General features: G+C 43.1%; 1 protein-coding gene across 1 annotated transcript in view; it reads right to left on the reverse strand.

The window, feature by feature from the left end:
• LOC137376881 (mucin-6-like) overlaps window positions 1-25,936 on the reverse strand; it is a 316,041-nt gene that overhangs the window by 164,790 nt on the left and 125,315 nt on the right. Inside the window, exons 13-14 of the mRNA XM_068045837.1 lie at window positions 21,922-22,062; window positions 21,545-21,607 (exon numbers count right to left, since the gene is read on the reverse strand). Of these exons, the coding sequence (XP_067901938.1) occupies window positions 21,545-21,607; window positions 21,922-22,062 (204 nt within the window). The remainder of the gene's footprint in view (window positions 1-21,544; window positions 21,608-21,921; window positions 22,063-25,936) is intronic.

The following is a 25,936-nucleotide window of genomic DNA, read 5'->3' on the forward strand; positions in this document are numbered from 1 at the left end:
AAAAGCAGGACCTCAAAGGTAGTAATCTCAGGATTACTTCCTGTGCCACGTGTTATTGAGTATAGGAACAGGGGAATAGACCAGATGAATTTGTGGCTGGAGAAATGGTGCAGGAAGGAGGGATTGAGATTCCTGGGACATCGGGACTAGTTCTGGGGAAAGTGCGACCTGTACAGGCGGGACGGGTTACGCCCAGGAAGGACGGGAACCAATGTCCTCGCAGGAGTGTTTGCTATTGCTGTTGGGGAGGATTTAAACTAGAATGGTGGGGGATGGGAACCTGAGCATGGAGACTGAGGAGGAGGAAACAAGGATAGAAATGAAAGACAGGAAACAAAAAGGCAAAAGTGGAAGGCATAGAAATCAAGGGCAAGAAACAAATCGGGCCATAGAGCGAAATAATACGAAGATGACCAAGAATGTTAAAAAGATAAGCCTAAAGGCATTGTGTCTCAATGCGCAGAGTATTCACAATAAGGTAGGTGAATTAACCATGCAAATAAATGTAAATGGATACGATGTAGTTGCATTTACAGAGACATGGCTGCAGGGTGACCAAGGATGGGAACTGAACATCCAGGGGTATTCAATATTTAGGAAGGACAGGCAAAAAGGGAAAGGAGGTGGAATAGTGTTGTTAGTAAAAGAGGAAATCAATACAATAGTGAGGACGGATATTAGCTCAGAGAATCTTGATGTGGAATCTGTATGGGTGGAGCTAAGAAACACCAAGGGGCAGAAAACAGTGGTGGGGGTTGTATAAAGACCCCCAAACAGCAGTGGTGATGTAGAGGATGTCCTTAAACAGAAAATTAGAAACGCATGCAATAAGGGTGAAATTGTAATTATGGGTCTACATATAGATTGGGCAAACCAAATTAGCAATAATACTGTAGAGGAGGAATTCTTGGTGTGCGTACGTGATGGTTTTTTGGACCAATACGTTAAGTAACCAACTAGAGAACAGGCCATCCTAGACTGGGTATTGTGTAATGAGAAAGGATTAGTTAACAATCTTGTTGTGCGGGATCCCTTGGGGACGAGCAACCATAACATGATAGAATTCTTCATTAAGATAGAGAGTGAGAGAGTTGATTCCGAGACTCAGGTCCTGAATCTAAATAAAGGAAACTATGAAGCTTTGAGGCGCGAGTTGGCTATGATAGATTGGGGAATGTTACTTAAAGGGTTGATAGTGGATAGGCAATGGCTAGCATTTAAAGAGAACATGGATGAATTACAACAATTGTTCATTCCTGTCTGGCGCAAAAATAAAACAGGAAGGGTGGCTCAACCGTGGCTTGTTTAATACTCTTGCCAACAGTTTTACTACCGTTAGGGGAAGAGGGGGCCTATAAACTACTTCCACCAGTGTTTTTCTGATTCATGTTAATCCTAAATTCCACCCATTATGATTCTACTTCATGACCTTCTAAGGCCAGATCCTTTCTCACTAATGTCCTTATGTCATCCCTCACTATCAGTGCTACCCGTCCTTCTTTGCCATTCTGTCTGTCTTTCTGAAATATTGTGTACCCTGGAATATTTATTTGCCAACCTTGATCACCTTGTACTCAGGTCTCTGTAATAGCAAATAGATCTAAATCATTTACTTCTATTTATGCCACTAGTTTATCTATATTATTGAAGCTGCTTCGTGCATTCAGATAAAGAACCTTTTAATTTCCTTTTTTTTTACTTCTTCCCTGCAATTTCCCTAGTCACTGATGTACAATTTTTGTTTTAAACTCTCCGTCCCATTCTGCTTGTCGTTACCCACAATGCTATACTGTTCTGATGCCTCGACCTTTCATTTTGGATTTCTAAATCTTCCTTCACTACCCGCCCGCACCCCCCCACCAATAATTTAAAGCCTTGTCCACAGCCCTAGCTATATAATTGGTCAGGACCCTGGTCCCAGCTCAGTTTAAGTGGAGCCCATCCCAATGGAATAGCTCATTCTTCCCTCAGTACTTATGCCAGTACCCCATGAATCAAAATGCCTTCTTCCCACACCACTCTTTGAGCCTCTGGTTCAATCCTCTAATCTGTTTGGCCCTATACCAATTGGCATGTGGCTCAGGTAACAATCCAGGGATAATTACCTTTGACGTTCTGTTTAATTTGGACCCTAACTCCTCAGACTCTCTTAGCAGAACATCGTTCTTGGTTCTACCTATGTTGTTGGTTCCCACATGGACCACAACAACTGGATTTTCCCCCTCCTATTCCAAGTTCTTCTCCAGTTGTGAGGAGATGTCAACCCTGGCACTGGGTAGGCAGTACAACCTTCTAAGCTCCCAGTTGGGGCTACAGAGAACAGCATCTATTCCCCTGACTATACTGTCTCCTATTACTACAACATTTCCCTTGGCTCCTCCCATTTGAACGGCATCCTTCACCATGGTGCCATGGTCAGTCCACTCATCCACCTTGCAGTCCTTCTCCTCATCCACACAGGTATCAAGGACCTCGTAACTGTTGGTCAAAGTCAGGGGCTGAGGATCCTCAATCACTACATGCTGATTCCCCATACCTGCCTGACTCACAGTCATACTCTCCTGTCCCTGACCATTGACCAACTCAGTTTTGCCTTACCTAAGGGGTGTGACCGCCTCCTAGAGCGAAGTGTCCAGGTAACTTTCCCCCTCCCGGATGCATTGCAGTGTCTGCAGTTCAGTCTCCAGCTCAATGAATCTGAGCCGAAGATCCTCAAGCTGCAGCCACTTACCGCAGACATATTTGCTCTGGATCACCATACCATCTAGGAGCTTCCACAATCTGCAGCCGCAATACATCACCAGCCCTGCCATCTTTATTATTGTTAATTTATTTATTTTTCTTAGTTAATTTATACTTAATAAACCCCACTACCACTAATAAGCTTTACTACTGCTAGTAAACCTTATTACCAACAATAAAACCTTACTAATAAATTACGAGTTTCAGAAGATTCTTCTTATTTAAATTAATGTTGTATTAACCCCAATTAAATTTACTTAGTCTAGATAACAGAAAAAGAGAAAATTTTGACCAACCAATCACTTGCCTTCTTGTCTGTTATGTCACATGTCAGTTTTCGTTGGAATACTCTGAACCCACAGACTCATCCCCCGGCTCTTCAAACTCTCACCACTGTCTCTAGGTTACCCTTTATTTCTGGGGAGTAACTTGTGTCTTCCACAGCTGCTAGAGGTTGAAAAAGAAACACTGCTCCCCTCTGCAAATTTGAACAGATTTGAAGAAGGAACCAGACCACAGTCAATATAACACTTGAAGAGAGAAGACTGTGCCCCAGCAGCTTGGGAAGCAAGAACCAAGGATACTCTGCTGTAATACTACTGCAGTTGCTTATGTATTAAATTGTAAATCCATGCTGTGCTTAATAAACTCTCTATCTTGATTTAAGAATACCAGAGTCCGTACCTAGTAGATCCAAGACTAGTCAACGTAAGTCTGCCCAAACACAAAGAAGTCTTACATTTGGTGACCCAGATGGGACATGATGACTAGTTAAAACTGGACTTCTAGTCTTTGCTGAGATAGAAACTCCTAGTCATTTGCCTGGCCAGCATTTAATGTGAGAGGGGAAACCCATAACTGGGAAGCCCCAGTACATTTACTGATTGCCAGTTGTTGTTTTCTTTCTTAAACATATAAGCATGACAGACAAATCCATGCTTAAGGATTTTCAAGCCAAGATAAATTGTGATTGTTAAAAGTAAGGAGCTGCAAGTCCTGCTCGTGGAATGCTTAAATAAGATCAAAGATGGCATTCTGTTTGAGGAAGTAGTTAGATTTATTTCAAGAACAAGTTGATGAAAAGAGGTTGAAGATGGATACAGCATTCAAGCTCATTGCTTACGCAGCATCATAATGCACACAGAGTTTAGTCCAGGAAAGGGACAAAACAGTACAGGATCAGAAATGTCAAATTGGTGTGTTACAGCAGCAGCTGCCTAGCGCGTCAGCAGTAATTCAGCAGCAGTGCATTTACTGCTGTACAGGCAGGAAGTGCTATGCAGTCTCTTGAATGCTCAGCCAGATTTAGATGTTATGAGTCAGGAAAATAAAAATCTTTGCAGGCAATTAGAAGAATTGCATGGTGCTCTGAGGAAAGCCCTTCCACAGCCGTACCGGGAGACAGACCACTGACAGTGCCATCTTAAAATCCAGGAGTTAGAAAGTAAACTGGGAAAACAGCATGTGCTTATATGTGGCAACACCCTAGGGGATCCAGAGGTTGCTGATTCCTCAGAAGTGGATTGGAGTTCCTTAGAGGAAGAAGCCTCCAAATACCACTCGGGTGAAGACCTGTGGGTCCAGGACCACCTCCCCCCAATCTTCCTGTTAATGTTGTGGTGGAGACCTGTATCTTAAATCAAGCAGGACAGCAGACAGGAACTAATTCCTGACCCCAGCCCCTGAGCCCCAATGATTCACAAGCCTGCATCCACGAGTTAGGCAGTATTAAAGTGGGGACTTGTCCAGTCAAATTCAGCAATCATCTCCATACTTGAAGAAATTATCATCCGGACTTGGGGATGCCAATGTTGAATGTGTAATCCTGTCAGCAAATTGACCAAGGTTTTCAACAGAGTCTCCCTTTTGCTGCATTTAATGTGAAGATCACTTTAAATGACCTTTTGGGGCACATTCAAACTCATCTGGGTATAGATAAAAGCAAAATACTGCAGATGCTGGAAATCTGAAACAAAGACAAAAAGTGCTGGAAATATTCAGCAGGTCTGGCAGCATCTGTGGAGAGAGAAGCAGAGTTAACATTTCAGGCCTGTGATCTTTCATCAGAATATCATAGATAATACAGATCTGGGTGCTAAACTGCAGCAGACAAAACAGGATCCCCAGGAGCCCCCTACCCCATTTGGTCAACGCTGATATACCGTATATAAAATGATATAGGGCCACCCCAATGCCTGTGATTTGGATGTGAAGGATGAGGTTCCATTTAACAAGCAATTTTTGAACAATTTGCAGCCTGCCCTACTGTAGGCCATGCTACTCAGTGAGCTCAGTTGCTCCAGAATGCGGAAAGCGCTTGGACATTTGCCAAAAGTTAATCCACCACGAAGGGTAAACTTGTACAAGTTGTAGAGGGACCCAAAATTACTCTGTCAGCCTCTCCACTTAAAGGCACAGGGCCATGTTACGACTGTTGTCAGACAGGGCATGCAGCTAGGGTCTGTGGAGCCCTTAAATAATAGCATCCTCTGGGTGCCCGAGGCTAGCAATCTAATGCTGGGAGACTGGGAGACTCCTTCCTATTCAACCCAGTGACCAAATCCACTTGAAACTAAGGTGGATGCCTTCGTGAATAATTTGGAAGGGATTGCTGCTTGTACAGCTAGAAACCTGGGTAAATTGTTCACTGTAATGCAGACTTTCATATCCACGCAACAGGGCAGCAGCCCTGTGGCACAAACTTCTTGCCACCCATCCCAAGAGCAGGGAGGTAACCTGCTCAGACGGGATCAGGTTCCTCATTCATGGTCTGAAGTGGGGTTCAGATGAGATGTAAATGGATGTCCAGTGGCTCCTGTGTTTTTTCCTGGGGGCTGAGAGCCAATTATGCTTGTGGACACTGGATCCTCTGTGACCATCAGTCACTGCCCACACCCTGAATGCTCTGCTGCAGAGAAGAAGGGTTGGTTTTCTATTAGTGGTGGAACCAGAGCTCAAGCTTTGGCTTATTTGGGATCTGCTACTGACCTCTCCGTCAGACAAACTGTCTTATCGGTTCAGGCACCTTTGTTTATGTGCATGAGACACGGACGTGGAATTTTGTGAAGTGATGTTTTGCACCAAGCAGGAGCTATTATTGATTATAATCAGAGTTACATTTGGTTTGGGACTGGAGGAGGTGAATTGATCAAAATATAAAACACTCATTCGGTACTGGCGATTATAAGGGTTTGTCTGTTTGCACTCCCTACACACTCTGGCCAACAGTTAGCATCAGTCATTGAATAGCATAATCCTGTGTTTGCTAGGACAAATGTGATTGTGGAAACTAAGAGGGTGAGAAACACATTAATGGTCCACCCCACCACCCTAGTAAACAATATCCCATTCCCAAGGGGATGGTTTTCCTTGTGTATGAGAAGCTTTCCACTCCCTTCTTGAGTAGGTCGTCTTGTGCATGGGTACCTTTATGACCAATTCCCCAAATTGACCTGTGCGGAAACCTAATGGCTCGTTGGCGACTAACTATTGACTACAGAGCCTTAAATAAAGTGAGTCCTAAGCAGGCCCCATGACTAGCAAGGCCAAAACACTCTTATCCAGCCTTCCTCCTAAGGCACAAATCTATTCTATTTTGGCCATTGCTAACACTCTTTTGAGCAGCGCCATTGCTGAGGAGAATCAGTATAAGTTTGCATTCACTTTCAAAGGTCAGGGCTACACATAGATGTGCCTTCTCTTCTATTTTCCATGTGCAAATCGTCCAGATTCTAAAAGTCTTTTCTGAACCTGAGTGTCTTTTGCAGTACGTTGATGACCTTTTATTAGCCACAGAGACTCTAGTCGAGCATCTGACTCTCCTGGACAAACTCCTGACCTTGCTAGAGAAGGCCGATCTCAAAGACAACCCAAAGAAACCTCAACCGGTAAGCAAGGAAGTCACCATTCTGGGTCTCAATGTCTCAGCTAAGGGTTTGAGCCCTGACCAACAGAAGGTCAAGGTTATTCAATTACTCCCCCTTGCCTGTCTCTGAAACCTCCTTAAGGTCACTACTTGGGCTAGTAGGCTATCAAAGAAACTTTATATCAGGTTTTGCTGAACTTGCTAATCCAAGAATGATGACATCGCTGAGGCGTGGACTGCCGAACACACCGCCTCAGTAGAGAAGTTTAAACAAGTTCTCATGCAGGCAACCTGCCTGCTCGCCCCTGACCCAACTCAGCCCTTTCACTTAGAGGTAGGAGCACAGATTGAAGCCTCACAACAGTACACTGCCAAGAAAGAGGTGGAAGACTCCAACCTATTGTGTATGCATCTCACATCCTACAGCATATAGAAAATACCTATTCTATCTGTGAGAACCATCAGCTATCTTTTGCGCTGTGAAATATTTCACCCACATTACTGGATTTCAGAAGGTAATCCTGCATTCTCTGCGCACACCATTGAACCTTTTGACCAAACCCAACAACACTCTAGGCTCTTCACAGTGTATTAGTAAATTGACTCGTGAACTCTTACAAAGAGACTCAGATATCACCCCAACTTGCCATTAATGCTTGCCTACCAGGGTCACCCACACCAGTGTCCATTACTAGTGCTGGACCTCGATGACCACCAGGTGGTGTAGACTCCTATCCTAGATGACCAGAATGCGTACGTTGATGGGTCATTGTATCATGTGGATGGATCCCCTCACACGAGCTATTGTCTTACCAGATCAGACCCTTCAGTTCAAGGTCTCAACCCACTTGTTACAACAAGCTGAACTCATTGCCATCATGGTAGCTGCCAAAATTATTGCCTCTACCTTCACAAATATTTGGTCGGATAGTAGTGTGAAATGCGGCCCTTGCTCTTCCCCATTATCACAAAAATTCTCATCACTCCTCAGATGGTAAAGCTCTCCTACATGCAGGTTTACTCCACATGTTGTGGAACACCCCACAGAATCATAGTGCCCTTTGTCACATTGGAAAAGTCCATGCCCATACCTGAGGTAAAACCTTGCGGACAGGCGGCAAAGGAAGCTGCCTTGACCGAGAAGCCTGTAGCCCAGTGAATAACCTTGTCTTCCCTTCCTGCGGTACTGCAGTCACAGCTCCACTTGATTTAACCAAACTCTCATAATCACACCCACCCTACTCCCAGATCATTGTGTGGGACTTACAGGGAAAGCCCTTATCAGCCCCCTCACCCTGGGCTGCGCAATTGGTGATAATCCTGATTTTAATATGAACGTTAAAACAAATCAGGAGAATGATAAAGAAAATGAGAGTTAGGAGACAGTGAAGGGTATGCCCTCGTTAAGAAATAATATGTGCGATCCAATGCCATCAGCATTTCACCCTCATGGTGGGGACTGTAGGAACTAAGGGGTTAACAACTGACATGTTTAATCCGTTATTACTGTACTGCTTGAATGAAACTGCGCAGGTTATGGCCTGCAGTTTATATGATGTGCTACCAACATAATAACAGTGACTGCACTTCCAGACCACCGAAGAGCTGAAATAATGCATAGAAATGGAATACAGTGTGTTAAAAATGTTTCTTTTTTCTCTCTCTTTCTTTCACTCTAGCTGTGTCTTTGTAACAGTTTGGAAATATATGCTTCCAAATGTTGTACAAGACATTGTATTTGATTACCTCAGTTTTACTTTGCGTTATTCATTGGTGAAAATTAGTTGAATGAATTGAGCTTTTCTTAAGTCCATTGGGGAGGGGGCTGTTAAAATACCAGTTATTTTTCTCTGAACCCTTCCTGATATATTTCTGTTCTATCTGAAATAGAGGGACAAAACCTGTTTGCTTTCCAGTCAGCATGACAGGGGACTTTCCTGAAACTGTGAACACCCTGGACAAATACAGGTTTATGTATCTTGATGGGAGACATTCCTGCTGAAAGCTGCTGAGCTTGAGAAACAGCAGGAAGGAGTAGGGATCCTAGAGAACATCTCGAAGAAGGTGGTCAGCCCACAGTTAGAGGGAAACATTGAGGGAGTAAGAGACCATGCACTAACTTTGGAAAAAAGTGATTTTCAGAGCGTGGTCAGAACATGTGGCAGTTTATCGCAGGGACTGGTTGAGGCAGAGATCATTGCATCTTAAACCAGCAATGTAAATAAACATTTGAAGCAGACGAAGATGTAGGGAAAAAATTTGATATCAGATAATTGGGGTTGGCTCTAGTAGGAAACAGGAACACAGAATTCAATGGGGTAACTTGGGCTATTAATTTCTGAGTTTAATATAATTGATAAATTGCTCAATGGGAAATATCCAGTAAAAACTCAGAGATTAATTCAAAACTATCTTTGCATTTTTGCATTGATAATCTGAATTTTTATTTTGGGAGGTGCAAGAGTGAGAATTACTATCCATTTGGGGTCCATTTCTGTGGACAGTGGAAGCCGAAAAGGGAATTTGAGCATTGACAGAGCACCTTTGACGATTGTTAAGTCAGTGAAAACTATTGGAATTAAGTGAGGAACTTTTTACCTGTTGTTGAAGTTGGAGTGGTTATTGACTCTGGAAAAGAGAGAGTTGAAGGTAGGTACAATTTAAACAATTCAGGTCCATAAATTACAGATGCCAATATTAGTCGATGAATGATGAAAACCTGTGCATGATTTCCTCAATCTGCTACTTAAAAATACACTAGAAAAATAACTGAAAATTCCAGTTGTCAAGACAATGTTTGATGCATTGTGATTAATCAGAGTATTAATTTCCTACTTGATGAAGGTATAACTGTTAAGAATATTAAATTATAATGTGAACTTCCAAGCAGAATGCCAGTTATCAAGTACTGAAACCTGCAGTCATTCTACATACAATGACTATGTTGTGAGGTCAATGTAAAATGCTTCAATTACTATTGGTCATTTGATACCTGTTGTTGAAGTCAAAGTTGTTGTCGGTGTCATTGTTGATGCTGCAAAGTAAAGATTTGAAGGTTTAAGTGAGGAGGATATTGAGAAATTGCATCTTCTTTCAGTGGGAAATACTGGATGTGAAGTGAACAAACATGTGGAAATGGGCAGCATAAGCAATGAATTTCATGATGCTGAATATTGATACTGGAAAGGATACAGTGAAAGGCACAACTGAAAGTTTGAAAACAGCTGTCGTAAAGAAAATGACAATCCTTTTGCACCATGACTAACACCCTGTTCCTGGCTATTTGAGTCAAGAGCTAAAAAGAAGGAAAATACACAGCAGGATGATCAAGACTTGATTAGTGTTGGTGCAAGGACATTAGTCAGAGCTGAAAAGTGAAATGGAATTGTGATCCTTTGCAGAGTGGAAGAAAAGGTTTAGGGATAAGAGATTGTGCAGCCACAGATAAGAAGTTAATGAGTTGAATGTCAAAGGAGATGTTTAAGGAAAGAGGAGTGAAACAGTCAAAAGACACGAGATGAAACGATGGCGGGACTGAAGAGCCTGAGCATAACCACTTATGGGAACTAAATTCTACTCAAAGCTGTGCTAGTGAAGCATCTGTCATTGTCTATGTTGTTGGATACCAACAGACTCATTGCAGCTGTGTGTTGTGAAGATTGGCTTCTTGGCTCTTCACAGGAATGCTCTCAATATTAAGACAGAGGACCAAAAGCTTGGTCACAGAGATAGGTTTCAAGGAATATTTTAAAGGAGGAAAGTGAGGTACAGACATGTATGTTTGGTTTGGTTGTCACCAAAAGACAGCACACGATTCTGACATGTGCTTCTTAATGTAAGCTTCCATCTTTATTCTGCCTGTATGGGTGTATGTCCCTAGCCACTAGAGGGAGTCAATATACCCAGAGTCACATCAAGTCACACTCAGGGTAAAGGCCTGCTCGGGTCTGCAAAAAAAATCTGACCTGAGCCCGACAGAACCACATCTGACCCGAGTCTTCCATTTTTTCCCACGTCCGACCCGACCTGACCCGTAACTTACCTTCCCTTTTTCACTTTGTTGCTGATCTGCACAAGCTTAAAATAACTGTAACAAAACCACCTTTCTAGTCCAAAAATTAAATTAACTCTGGAGCCACTTACCTGCGATAGAGCGTGTCTGACCCGGCCCGACCCGAGCCCGAGTGCCAGACCTGGAAGTGCAACCCGACCCAACCCAACCCGAGACCGACCCATGTTGACGGGTCCTGTCGGGTTTGGGTCGGGTAGCAGGCCTTTAATTCAGGGTCCTAGAGGTACAGTATAGCAAACAGGTCATGTGTTACTCACATAACAGAACATCGCCCTTCTTTGTTTTTCTTTTTTTTTCGAAATACTTGTCCAAAAGAATAACGAACAACAAACATATAGGTATATGTTATACATTTTTTTCAACTGAGACCTTAAGTATAGGAAAGGCTGGGCCAGCTGAAGACATGGTCAGCAAAGGTGAAACAATTAAAATCAGGGTTGCAGAAGATGGCAGAATTGGAGGAGCGCAGAAAACTCAGAGGTTTGTATGGATGAAGAAGGATAAAGAAATAGGGAGGGATGAGGCCATAGAGGCATGTGAAAACAAAGTGAGACTTTTAATATGAGGGCATTGTTCAACCGGGAGCCAGTGGAGGTTAGCGAGCACAGTGTGAACAGTCCATGGTGCAATTTAGGATACAGACAGCAGAGTTTTGAATGATCTTAAGTTTATGGTGGGAGGAAGATGGGAGTTTGGCCGGGAATACACTGGAATAGAGGTAACAAAGGCTGAACTGATGCAGTGCATAGTGAAGACAACATCAGCTTATATATTAGAAGAACCGTTCACATTCAGAATTGTTAATTTGTACAGACGTTTATAATTGTTTTCCTGAAAGTATTGTCATATCGGCACTGCTAAGTTCATACCTGTTGTTGAAGTTGTTGTCGTTGTCGATACTGGAAAGGAGACAATTCAAGGTGTGAATGTGGAGGGTACCAAATGATCTCATCATCTTTGAAGGCAGAATACCATTTGTCTCGCAATCAAACATGCCTATCGCATAATCCTCTGCCATATTTAGAAGTGATTTCTAACTTCCTTCCTCTTTTCCAGAATCATTCTCATTGTTATCTGTACAGTTGCAGTATAACTTCCTGTAGCTAATTGTTTTCAATTTTGAACTGACTCATTCTGATCAATGGCTGACTAGTGTGCAATGGACTTCAGCACTGAAATGTAGATGGCTTGAAAATACTTTAGTGTTTGCAGGGAATGTTAACACCCCAGGACAAGCAGATTCTTCATAATGGGAAGCCTGACCCCAACTTCCAGTTTAAGCAGGTCAGATTGGAGGTTGTGAGACAAAGCTTCTTTCCAGAGGCAGGTCAGTAGTTATAATATTTAAATGAGGCTGCCGGCTGGACTTCACAGCGCTTGGTAACAGCAACAGCTGAGGGGAGGTGAGAACTTCCAGATCCAGCAGCGAAGTGCTTTTCCCAGCACTACTTGTTGGCCAAAAGGAGCAGGAGTGCTTCACCCCCAGCCCCACAAGCAAGCCTGCTGTCACCTGGCTCCCTCATGGTCATCTCCAGATCCCATCCCAACAATCCAGTGTTTGTCCTCCAAATGACCTGATAATCTCCTCCATTACCTGAAGTGATCTGATGTCCCCTCATACTGTGATCAAATGTCTTTTTTTCCCATAGTGCAATGTCTCTTCCCCTGTGACCTGATCTCTTTTCCCCCATGATTTGATATCCTTCCCCAGACACATCACCTCATAGAGAGGCCCACCAAGTCTGTACTGACCATCAACCACCCATTTATACTAAAACCAAAATTAATCCCATATTCCCTACCACATCCCCACCTTCCCTCAATTCTCCTACCACCTACCTACACTTAAGGGCAATTTACAATGGCCACATTACCTTTCAACCTGGAAGTTTTTGGCTGTGGGAGGAAACCTAAGCACCCGGCAGAAACCCACGCAGTCACAGGGGGAACTTGCAAACTCCGCACAGGCAGTACCCAGAACTGAACCCGGGTCGCTGGAGCTGTGAGGCTGTGGTGCTAACCACTGTACCACCCCTATATTAGAAGAAAGGCTCATGGACTGCAATTTGCAGGAGCTGGAAGCAGCACAGTTGGACTGGATCAATGAGGTACTAAGTAAATGAGCAGTTGATTTGTAAACATTTTCTTGATATATGTTTCCAGAACATGTAGTATCTCATCACAGGGAAATGGAGATCATTATATCATTCAGCAAAAATATTAATAGACATGTGAATAAAGAAAAATACAGGGACATGCAATTATTGGCACATTGAGGCAGGTTTTAATGTCCAAAAAACAATTATGTCACGATTCTTGGGTCAATGTATGACATTCTTCTGTCTGCTAATTAAGCTGGCAAGAAATAGAAAAATCGATTGTAAGAGCTTCTACAATTCTGTAAAAAAAAAGAGACTAGCAAAAGTGACATGTGTCACAAAGTCTGAGACTGAAGAAATGACTGGAATCAGGAAATGAAAGAGACATTAAACCATTATGTTAGATGAATTTTTCAACTGATAGTCACAGCTCAAATGGCGAGAGCTGTACCAGGTCAGGAACCCGATTGCTGCTGGAGTGGGCTTTGTCATGGCTGTTTAACTCAGCCACGATTTTAGCATCCCGTTTCCGGGTTTCCCAATTAATGACAAACAGCGGGCCGGATTACATATCAAATCTGTCAATGAGGGCTCAGTATTTAAAGGAACCGCGACAGGAATCTGAATAGCTGCAGGAATTCTTGGTGTTGAGGCATTCAGAGAAGAGGAGAATGAGAGGAAGATGTGGAAAGTCTGTGCCCCAGTTCTCTGACTTGTCCTTGAAGGTAATGCTGGAGGCTTTAAGGGCCTGGAGAGAATTCCTGTTCCCTGAGGACGGGAGGAAAAGGCCAGCCAGATTAGCTAAACAGGTATGGCTGGAAGTGGCAGTGGTTGTCAGCAGTAGGAGTGTGGTGCTCGAGACCTGGATACAGTGCCGCAAAATGTTTAATGACCTCATTAGGACCAGCCAGATGAGTGTCAAACCATTTTCAGGTGGCATCCATCATTCTCTGCTCTCCCAAGCATTCTCCTGCCCAGTGCTCCTCTGACCGACACACCTTGCAGTTCCACACGTTCCTTTCTCTCCAGTCACCTCCTCAAATCTCCATCTCAACAGACAACATTCATCATCATCCTATTTCCCTCTTGTACCCATCCCTCACTGTCACCCTTCTCAAATGTTATAATTCTATCCTCAGCACACATCCCACTTCTCATACTCATAACTCTCTGCCTTCTCTCCTTGCAGGAGAAGAAAACCTACAACTCCAGGGAGAGGCACAGACCCTGGGCTGGACCTGCAGCCAAAGCCACCCTGACCGCATTGGAGGAGGGAATCCTGGAGGTCAGCAGCATGGTGCACACACTGGGCATTGGCAATAAAGACCAGGCCCTGCATGGAGACTCAGACACAACAGGCAAGTAAATACATGTTGGCCCTCATCAATGGCCTGCCTACTCAGGTTGTCACTTTGCAATGGATGGAGCAAAGGTCACCTTGGTGACCCGACACCTCTGAGAGGCAGCCAAATGCTATCCAGCACTTGGGACGCAGGGAAGTGCAAGTGAGAGGGAATCTGGGAAAAGGACACATGGCAGTGGGGAGTCTTCTCGGGTGCCCATCCCCGCACCAGTCAGAACCACACATGCTGCTCATTGCCCAAATGACTGAGCCTGCCCCTGCACAGGTGCAGACAGGACAGTCATTGGTGGGCTCTCCCAGGTTCCAAAATATAGAAGATATCTGCCACGGGCATCTTATGTTGCAGAGCAGAGCCATGAGCCGCCTGGCACCAGCTCAGCTGAAACCACGGGAGTTGTATCACTTAGGAGTAATCGGAAGCACATAAGAAGGACATCTTAGTTGTACAAAGGGATTTATTGGATGCTTTTTTAAAATTCATTTCCTGGGATGTGGGCGTTGCTGGCCAGGCCACCATTTATTGCCCATCCCTAATTGCCCTTGAGAAGGTGGTGGTGAGCTGCCTTCTTGAACCGCTGCAGCCCATGTGGGGTAGGTACACCCACAGTGCTGTAGAGAGGGAGTTCCAGGATTCTGACCCAGTGACAGTGAAAGAACGACGATTTAGTTCCAAATCAGGATGGTGTGTGACTTGGAGGGGAACTTGCAGGTGATGTTGTTCCCATGCAATTGCTGCACTTGTCCTTCTAAGTGGTAGAGGTCACAGATTTGGAAGGTGCTGCCTGAGTAGCCTTGGTGCATTGCTGCGGTGCATCTTGTAGATGGTACACACTGCTGCCACTGTACGTCGGTGGTGGAGGGAGTGAATGTTTAAGTGGACGGGGTGCCAATCAAGCGGGCTGCTTTGTCCTGGATGGTGTTGAGCCTCTTGAGTGTTGTTGGAGCTACACCCATCCAGGCAAGTGGAGAGTATTCCATTTCACTCATGACTTGTGCCAGAGAGACACTGGGGAGTCAGGATTCCTAGCTTCTGACCTGCTCTTGTAGCCACGGTATTTATATGACTATTCCAGTTCAGTTTCTGGCCAATGGTAACTCCCAGGATGTTGATAGTGGGGGATTCAGCGATCGTAATCTTTGAATGTCAAGGGGAGATGGTTACATTCCCTCTTGTTGGAGATGATCATTACCTGGCATTTGTGTGGCATGAATGTTACTTGCCACTTATCAGCCCAAGCCTGAATATTTACAGGTCTTGCTGCATTTCTATACGGACTGCTTCAGTATCTGAGGAGTCATGAATGGTGCTGAACATTGTGCAATCATCAGCAAACATCCCCGCTTCTGACATTATTGAAGGAAGGTCATTGATGAAGCAGCTGAAGATGGTTGAGCCTAGGACGCTACCCTGAGAAACTCCTGCAGTGATGTCCTGGAGCTCAGATGATTGACCTCCAACAACCACAATCATCATCCTTTGCACTAGGTACGATTCCAACCAGTGGAGAGTTTTCTCCCTGATTCCCACTGACTTCAGTTTTACTAGGGCTCCTTGATGCCATACTCCACTCTCACCTCACCTCTTGAGTTCAGCTGGTTTGTCTATGTTTAAATCAAGGCTGTAATGACGTCAGGAGCTGAGTGGCCCTGGCAGAACCCAAACTGAGCATCACTGATCAGGTTATTGTGAAGCAAGTGCCACTTCATAGCACTGTCAATGACACCTTCCATAATTGTACTGATGATTGAGAGTAGACTGATGGGGTGGTAATTGGCTTGGTTTGATTTGTCCTGCTTTATGTGTACAGGACACACCTGGGCAATTTTTTCCACATTGCTGGGTAGATGCCAGTGTTGTAGCTGTACTGGAACAGCTTGTCTAGGGGCACGGCAAGTTCTGGAGCACAGGTCTTCCGTACTATTGCCGGAATATTGTCAGGGTCCATAGCCTTAGCAGTATCCTGTGGCCAGCTCCTGAGGATGCTTGTATTGCTGCCACAAAGGAGGCATGTTACAGTTGATTCCGAGTTGACACAGGAGATGTGGAAACAATATTACGCAAAGCTTGTTTTTTTTTTAGACCCTAACTGAAAGGGAAACTAGGACTGAAACAGAAACTAGACCCGGAACAGAAACATAAACCAAAACTGAAACAGAAGCTGGAAACACAACTTCAAGTTTCCAGGGAAACTGACACTGGTTAGAACCAGATTCAAGGAGTCCTCCCCAGATAGGCAGATTAGGCAGGAATGGAGCACCAACAAGCAGAAGAGTGAAGACTGAATCCAGAAGCTATTTTGTTACTTAAAGTAGGCAACTAACTAGATCCAGCCATACAGTGCAAAGGTTGGCGTGGAATGACTCAGGAAGACTGAGGGGGCGGCACAGTGGCGCTGTGGTTAGCACCGCAGCCTCACAGCTCCAGCGACCCGGGTTCGATTCTGGGTATGGCCTGTGCGGAGTTTGCAAGTTCTCCCTGTGTCTGCGTGGGTTTTCCCCGGGTGCTCCGGTTTCCTCCCACAGCGAAAGACTTGCAGGTGATAGGTAAATTGGCCATTGTAAATTGCCCCTAGTGTAGGTAGGTGATAGGGAATATGGGATTACTGTAGGGTTAGTATAAATGGGTGGTTGTTGGTCGGCACAGACTCGGTGGGCCAAAGGGCCTGTTTCAGTGCTGTATCTCTAAATAAATAAAATAAACACCATCAAGACTGTCGGGAGCAGGGCTGAGAAGGTTCTACAGAAGTATGCCTTGTGGCGAAGACTGTACTCGTGGAGTTCAGATTGAGAGGGAACTGCTGTTGATGAAGAACAGTGGCTAAATCCTTGAAGAAAGGAGCTTAAAATCTATCTGAAGAACTTAAGAGTTGTGAAGAACTCTGTGACTGTAATTGTTGCCATATATGCTGGGTGGACTGCCCAGTGAAACCGTGAGACCAATCTCAGTTATGTCTGATAGTTAAGGTGTAGTTTGTTATATATTGACCGTGATTAGTCTGTTGCTTCATGTTTAATTTATGTTGGTTTTGGTTTGAGTGTTAAAGTAACATTTATAAAAGTGAACTCTTGCCACTTGGTTTGGTTTCCTAAATTGGGATCAATCAGTAGATTTGATTCTTTTCATTTGATGGTGGTCTCCATGGGGATCATAACTGCTGCAACATGGCTGCTTTGTGACAATAATACAAGTATGTTCCCCTCCAAGTCACACACCATCCTGATTTAGAAACATATCGCTCGATCAAAATCCTAGAACTCCCTAACAACATTGTGGGAGTACCAACACCACATTGGTTGAAGCAATTAAGGCAATTAGGGATGAGCAATGAATTCTGACTTTGCCCTCACCCCAAGAACATCTGAAAATCAAACAGGTGATCACTTTGTGGAACACCTTCTTTCAGTCCCCAAGCATGACCCTGAGTTTCTGGTCACTTGTCATTTTAATTCTCTGTCACACTCTCATTCTGACCTATCTGTCCTCAGCCTCCTATGCTGTTGTAATAAAGCACCATGGAAGTTCGAGAAACAGCACCTCATCTTTCAATTAGCCACTTTTCAAATGGAGAGTAGAGGTCGGTGTTAAGCATTATCAGTCAATAAACTTGTTTTTTCCATGCAAGAAAGAAGAACCAAGAACAAAGAACAGTACAGCACAGGAACAGGCCATTCGGCCCTCCAAGCCTGCGCCGATGATGATGCCTGTCTAAACTAAAACCTTCTGCACTTCCGGGGTCCAATTCCCTCTATTCCCATCCTATTCATGTATTTGTCAAGATGCCTCTTAAATGTCGCTATTGTACCTACTTCCACCATCTCCCCCGGCAGCAAGTTCCAGGCACTCACCACCCTCTGTGTAAAAAAACTTGCCTCGCACATCCCCTCTAAACTTTGCCCCTCGCACCTTAAACCTATGTCCCCTAGTAACTGACTCTTCCACTCTGGGAAAAAGCTTCTGACTATCCACTCTGTCCATGCCACTCAGAACTTTGTAAATCTCTATCAGGTCGCCCCTCCACCTCTGTCGTTCCAGTGAAAACAATCCGAGTTTATCCAACCTCTCCTCATAGCTAATACCCTCCAGACCAGGCAACATGCTGGTAAACCTCTTCTGTACCCTCTCCAAAGCCTCCACATCCTCCTGGTAGAGTGGCGACCAGAATTGTAAGCAATATTCCAAGTGTGGCCTAACTAAGGTTCTGTACAGCTGCAACATGACTTGCCAATTTTTATACTCTATGCCCCGACCGATGAAGGCAAGCATGCCCTATGCCTTCTTGACTACCTTATCCACCTGCGTTGCCACTTTCAGTGACCTGTGGACCTGTACGCCCAGATATCTCTGCCTGTCAATACTCCTAAGGGTTCTGCCATTAACTGTATACTTCCCACCTGTATTAGACCTTCCAAAATGCATTACCTCACATTTGTCCGGATTAAACTCCATCTGCCATTTCTCCGCCCAAGTCTCCAACCGATCTATATCCTGCTGTATCCTCTGACAATCCTCATCACTATCCGCAACTCCACCAACCTTTGTGTCGTCCGCAAACTTACTAATCAGACCAGCTACATTTTCCTCCAAATCATTTATATATACTACAAACAGTAAAGGTCCCAGAACTGATCCCTGCGGAACACCACTAGTCACAGCCCTCCATTCAGAAAAGCACCCTTCCACTGCTACCCTCTGTCTTCTATGACCGAGCCAGTTCTGTATCCATCTTGCCAGTTCACCTCTGATCCCATGTGACTTCACCTTTTGTACCAGTCTGCCATGAGTGACCTTGTCAAAGGCTTTACTGAAGTCCATGTAAACAACATCTACTGCCCTTCCTTCATCAATCATCTTCATCAATCATCTTCGTCACTTCCTCAAAAATCTCAATCAAGTTAGTGAGACATGACCTCCCCTTCACAAAACCATGCTACCTCTCGCTAATAAGTCCATTTGTTTCCAAATGGGAGTAAATCCTGTCCCGAAGAATCCTCTCCAATAATTTCCCTACCACTGATGTAAGGCTCACCTGTCTGTAGTTTCCTGGATTATCCTTGCTACCCTTCTTAAACAAAGGAACAACATTGGCTATTCTGCAGTCCTCTGGGACCTCACCTGTATCCAATGAGGATACAAAGATTTATATATTTATAATAACCATTAATACAGGAGAAAATGTGGCTGAATATAACAAAAGTGTATAAACAACAATAGGTCAGATAATAAATTAACTTAATTGTCCTATTAAAGTTTGAATTGATATTACATATGTAGGAGAAGGTAGCATGGGTAATGGAGCTGGAAAATAGGAATTTAAGGTACAAATGTAAAGAACAAATAAGTTCAATAGTTACTGTCTTAGAAGTGTTATCTGTTATCCTTCAAGGATTAATTACTTAGTCATATCAAAAATATACCTGCATAATTGTCATTTATTTTGATTTTCTGGCTGGTCTTTTCTTTTGAAAGATGATGTAATTGGTTAATAACTCCAGATTCACGACCTCAAATGGTTAATTAGTCTCTACTTGAATAAACACGACTTCAATGACAGGTCAACAATAATGGAAGGTGCACAAGTATCTTTCAGTTTAATAGTTACTGTTTGCATCATTTTTGTCAATTTATTGATTCGTTCCAATTGTTGAAATTTCATGTAAGTTTTATAGTTATTGGTGAAATTAGAGTCTAATTGATGCTGTAAAGAAAATTGATTAAATTACACATGTTAAGAATGTTCAGAAATTCCATCTTCATGTAATAGAAAAAAAAGTTATCAAATCAATAGAAAGATATTTATTCACCTTCCATTCTTGATAACCTGTTATTGAAGTCATCTTTGTGGAAGATGAAGGTAATTATCCGTTTGGAGGCATGAACCTGGAGTTTTTTATTATTCATTCGTGGGATGTGGGCATCGCTGACTAGGACAGCAGTTATTGCCCATCCCTAATTGCCCCTGAGTTATTAACCAATGACTTATCTTTGAAAGGAAAACATCAGTGAGAAAATCAGAAAACAAGAACATTTGTGCATGTGTATTTTTCATATTTTCATTGAAGGATAACAGATTTTTCATTTCTAAACCTCAATCATACAAACATCAAAGATTACATACTTACAGACATGATATCCATCCTTATTTTGCAATCAGCCAAAAATTTGGATTGTAGTTAGTTAGCATGCAGGTGCAGCAAGTAATTAGGAAGGTAAATGGAATTTTGGCCTTTATTTCTGGGGGGTTGGAGTTTAAAAATAGGGAAGTCCTGTTACAACTGTACAGGGTGTTGGTGAGGCCACACCTGGAGTACTGTGTACAGTTTTGATCCCCGTATTTAAGGAAGGATATACTAGCATTGGAGGCCGTTCAGAAAAGGTTTACCAGGCTGATTCCTGGGACAAAGGGGTTGTCTTATCAAGAACGGCTAAACAGGTTAGGCCTTTATTCATTGGAGTTTAGAAGAATGAGAAATGACCTTATTGAAACATATAAGATTTTAAGGGGGGCTTGACAGGGTAGATGTTGAGAATATGTTTCCACTGGTGGGGGAATCTCGAACTTGGGGACATAGTTACAGAATAAGGGGTCACACATTTAAAACTGAGGTGCGAAGGAATTTCTTCTCTCAGTGGGTGGTGAATCTCTGGAATTCTCTACCTCAGAGAGTTATGGAGGCTAGATCACTAAATGTATTTAAGGAGGAGGTAGATAGATTTTTGAAATCTCGGGGAGTCGAGGGTTATGCGGAGCAGGCCCGAAAGAGGAGTTGAGGCCTGGGACAGATCAGCCATGATCTTATTGAATGGCGAGGCAGGCTTGAGGGGCTGAATGGCCTACTCCTGCTCCTATTTCTTATGTTCTTATGTATTGGCCTTAAACAAAGGGGTTCTGCACACATAACTCAGGAAACATACAAAATTTACAATACAACCCTATTCCCTCAGCTTATTAGGCTATCCACTTGGTAGGACAGTACAAGATCTCATGATGGAGTACTTGAAAACAGCTCCAGCTTGCTACAAACATAGAGTTGTTAACTACAAAGAAATTCAACTTGGCCTGAATAATATGATCTAACAATATTGTCTTTTTCCACATGTGTCTTCTTCAGTATCAAATTTCTCAGTGAAACATCAATTGTTTGTCTTTTGGTGCACTACACCTGTTTCATCACATGCTTTTGATTAATTTGCTATGAACATGAGTTCTGAAAAAGTCTGAAGCAAAACAAATACAATATCCTTTCGCTCTAAGTTGATTTCGATCAGATGCAGTGACAATGAGAATATAAACAATTTAATCATAATTGATCAATCTTTTTATATTTAAAAAAAAATCAGCAGATTTGAAAGTAGACAATGTTTAATCAAGCGTCAAAAATAAAAAAGAAGTTTTTATACTTACTACATGGCACACAGCGCTTCTGGTTTGGATCATAGAACTCATCTATGCTGCAATTGTAACAACCTTTTAACATAAAAATTGCATTCAATCATGTTATTGAATTTTAAAATATTTCAAAATGTTTACTGTATGAATATCTAGACTTGCAGCTGTAAGATAGGATATGCATCATCGTTTCATACAAAGTCACTGCTGAAATTACAGGTACAATTTTTTATCAAGCACCATTAATATTAACACTTTATAAAGGTGTTACTGGATAATCCACAAAGAAAAATGATGAGTTAAAAACTTATCAGAAGGAAATGATTTTCATGAAATGACTAATATATCGGTTACAACATAACATTCTAATTGACGGAGAAGAGTCATCATACCTTCCATATTGGTCTTTGAGAAGGTCCAGAGTGTGTTAGGGCACAAACAAGGCTGATAATGCCATTTGCATTCAATGTCACCAGCATATTTGTAAATGTTAGTTCTTCGCTCATGAGTATTGTAAAAATCACAGTTCACAGCTGAAAGATATTTAAAATGATTAATTATTCAGACATCAAAAAGTCAATGCAGGTTTAATCGAGTTTATTAATTTACCGCATTCCTTCATGAACATCACCTGATTTTACACTTTTTATGCTGGTGTATTCCTGAAGACAGTGACGTTTACTGCATATTGTTATTAAGCGTCAGTCGTGGCTCTGTTGGTACGCTCTCTCTCTCATCTCTGGGTCACAAGGTTCTGGGTATAAGTCAAAGCTGACACTCCAGTTCAGCATTGAGGAAGTGTTGCACTGTCGGAAATGCTTTCTTTCAAATAAGGGGTTAAACTGAGGCTGCCCTCTCAGGTAGACATAAAAGTTCCCATGCACTAGTTCAAAGAAGAGCAGGGGGAGTTTCCCTGGTGTTCCAGCCAATTCCTCAATCAACATTACAAAACAGATTAACTGGTCATTATCATATTGCTGGGAGTTTGTGGGAGTTTGCTGTGCTTGAATTGGCTGCTATGTTTCCTATATTACAACAGTGTCTGCATTCAAAAGTAATTAGCTGTAATGTGCTTTGAGACCTCCAGTGGCCGTGAAAAACACTATATCAGTGCAAGTCTTTCGTTCTTTTCTATGTCAGTTATACAAGAAGCTAGATACAATTACATGGCCATTCCATATGTTTCTTATGACCTGGCTGAATCACTATGGGATGCATTTCAACGAGCTTCTTCATAACTTTGGAAGAGGCACAAAACCCTCATGAGTAAACACCATTTTTCTCGCATTTCTATAGCCATTCCAGCACAATGATAGCAGAGAGTGGAAAAACTGTTGCAGAGATCCACCCTCCTATACTGATAAATATACAGCCTAGTATAATAATAAAAACCAACAGGAAAATCATTGACAATTGGTCTCAAGCAGAAACCATTTTATTTATCACAAATGCTTAATATACTTACTTTAAACAGGTTTACAATGCAGTTCTGTGCTCACAGTCTACATCAGTTAAAGATCTAGTTCATATGACCCTCCCAATCTTCCCTTGTTAGTTTAATTCTGCAATGCCTAGAATTCCTTTTTACACATGACTTAAATACTGAATCTGTTCCACATTAAACTGCAATATATAGTAACAATATTGCATTTCCAGATAACATTGCTGAAGCGGATTAGCAAAGCATATTCATTATTTTTATAAAAGCAAAATACTGCGGATGCTGGAAATCTGAAATAAAAACAAGAAATGCTGGAATCACTCAGCAGGTCTGGCAGCATCTGTGGAAAGAGAAGCAGAGTTAACGTTTCGGGTCAGTGACCCTTCTTCATTATTTTTATTTTACTTTGTGAAGCCGTATTGATGGAAACAAATGAATCTGAGCATAACTGTTCTGTGTATTCATCTGGTGGGAAATGAAAAAGCTTATTGTATCGCACCAAATCTCATCTCACTAAAATTCCCAATTGGCATTCCTAGGAAAGACTAAAGAAACACACGTGCGGAAAGCATAAACATCCAGTTTAGTTCGCAAGGGGGTTCCATTGTTGCTCCCCGAAACACACCATCATACACGGAGATACAGGACAATGTGAGTCAACTCCCACATAAGTAAGACACTCAGACATCTTTGAATCCGAGAAGGTATTTATGCACCTCCAAATTTGTAACGCCTGGTTAGATCCAGTAGCAGATTCCATACCATATGCTCACTGCTGGTTAGGCAGCTCCTGAAAATGGGCGATTACCCCACACCTGTTCAATGGTCATGCATGCAGCACGCCAATGTTTGCTGCCTGCACACCCCCATGATTGTAAATTGTCACCAGTGCTAACTGTGCTGTTGACTGCGCACCTCAGCAGAGGACCCAAAATCCTGAGAGGCCAGCACAAGATAAACTAGCCTGCACTACATAAAGCCAGCATGCAACTCTTAGAGGGGAGGTGTAATTTAACTAGTGCAGGAAATGGAAAGCCTTGCATGAATCACAATGACATGGAAAAAAATTGAATAATGGCACAACATGGGAGGCACATGCTCCAAGGTTCTCAGACGCTGCCCTCGAGGAGATGTAAAGGAGTAGAGACGTGCTGTATCTGCAGCAGGCTAGGTGATCCTCTAGATAAATGCTCAAAAGGCAGTGGAACCAGGTAGCCATGGCCATCACTGACAGGTGTCAAGCCTTGAAGATCTGGATGCAGTATCATGAAAAGTTCAATGATATCACTTGAGTGGTCAAGGTCAGTGAATTCATCTTCAAATGCTGTATCCTACCAACTGCACTGCTAGTCTCAAACACTGCCCAATGCACCACATCCCCATCACTCACTTGACTAAAATCTCCATCAATCAGGACTCTAATGTAAAGTTCATAGCTGCACCTCACCCTCACACATCTAGCACTGCTGCAAGCTTCATGCCCACATCTCACAGCTTGCACACACTGCCAACTATTCATCCATGACAGCCACATCACCCAAACATATTGCACCACATTCACTGACACACTTCTCTCTTTATAGCAGGACAAGTTGGCTCATAACTGAAGGCAGCAGGAGCTAAGTGGCCGGGGCAGGCACGCCTGGCTGGTGGAGGAGCTGAAATCATGGAAAATGATGGAATCCTCATGCCATCCACACAAAGTAAGTAGCACAAAGTCCTGCTGCGACGATGTACGTAACTTGGGGAATTTGGTGAGTGAGGGAATTCGGCACAGTGAGGGAAGAGGTGCTGTCCTGGTCTTTTACAAAACAAGGAGCAGTCCGAGTGAGGGAGCGGGAGACAGTGAGACCTGGTAGCAGTAGTGGCGGCTGATAAGTCAGTGCGGGGAAAGAGTGGACTTCCCACATATTTTCCAAAAAAAGCAAGGAGTGATGTCAGACAATTACCGGTAGGTGATTGGTTGGTAAGTTTTTAAGGATTTTTTTGTCTGTCTAATCTAGGTTGTCATTTAAACTATCACCAGGGAACTATAAATTACTGTATTAAATTTACAACTTAGCTTAATTAATAGAATTCCAATCAGGTTAATTATAACCTGGGCAGCACAGTGGCACAGTGGTTAGCACCGCAGCCTCACAGCTCCAGGGACCTGGGTTCAATTATGGGTACTGCCTGTGCGGAGTTTGCAAATTCTCCCTGTGACCGCGTGGGTTTTCGCTGGGTGCTCCGGTTTCCTCCCACCGGCAAAGACTGGCACATGATAGGTAAATTGGCCATTGTAAATTGCCTCTAGTGTAGGTAGGTGGTAGGGAATATGGGATTACTGTAGTTGTTGGTGGTTGTTGGTTGGCACAGACTCGATGGGCTGAAGGGCCTGTTTCAGTGCTGTATCTCAAAATAAATAAATAAACTGTTACTGAATTAATTATAGTATTAGGACAGAGCAGATCTGGAGGCATTTTAATTAAGATTCATTGTTGATACAAGGTACTAAATAGATTATCAAAGAGGGAAGAGTGATCTTTTTCTGAAATCATTGATGGGCAGCTTAGACCTGTTGCTTGCAATTCCTGTGCCATGGGGGAACCTCAGGACACTTTATGTGTGTAGCAAGTGTCTCCAGCTGCTTGAGCTCGAGCTCTGGATTTCCGAGCTTGAGGAACAGCTGGAGTGACTGTGGAGCTTCAGGGAGCAGGGGAGTTTCCTGTATCGTACTTTCTTGTAGGTCACTCCACAGTAGTAGGAGTTCAGGACAGTAGGTGGGTGGCCATCCGAAGAGTAGGAAGAAACAGGAAGTACAGGAATCTTCGGGATGTGTGCCACTCTCGAATGGTACTCAGCTTTGGAGACTGCTGGGAGTGATGATACCTTGAAGGATTGCAGTCTAGATCATGGCATCAATAGTCAAGGGACTACGTAGAAGATAACAGCAAAGAGTAGCAATGTACTCATTATTAGAGATT

This window comes from Heterodontus francisci, chromosome 14 (assembly GCF_036365525.1).
Source record: "Heterodontus francisci isolate sHetFra1 chromosome 14, sHetFra1.hap1, whole genome shotgun sequence".
NCBI lineage: Eukaryota > Metazoa > Chordata > Chondrichthyes > Heterodontiformes > Heterodontidae > Heterodontus > Heterodontus francisci.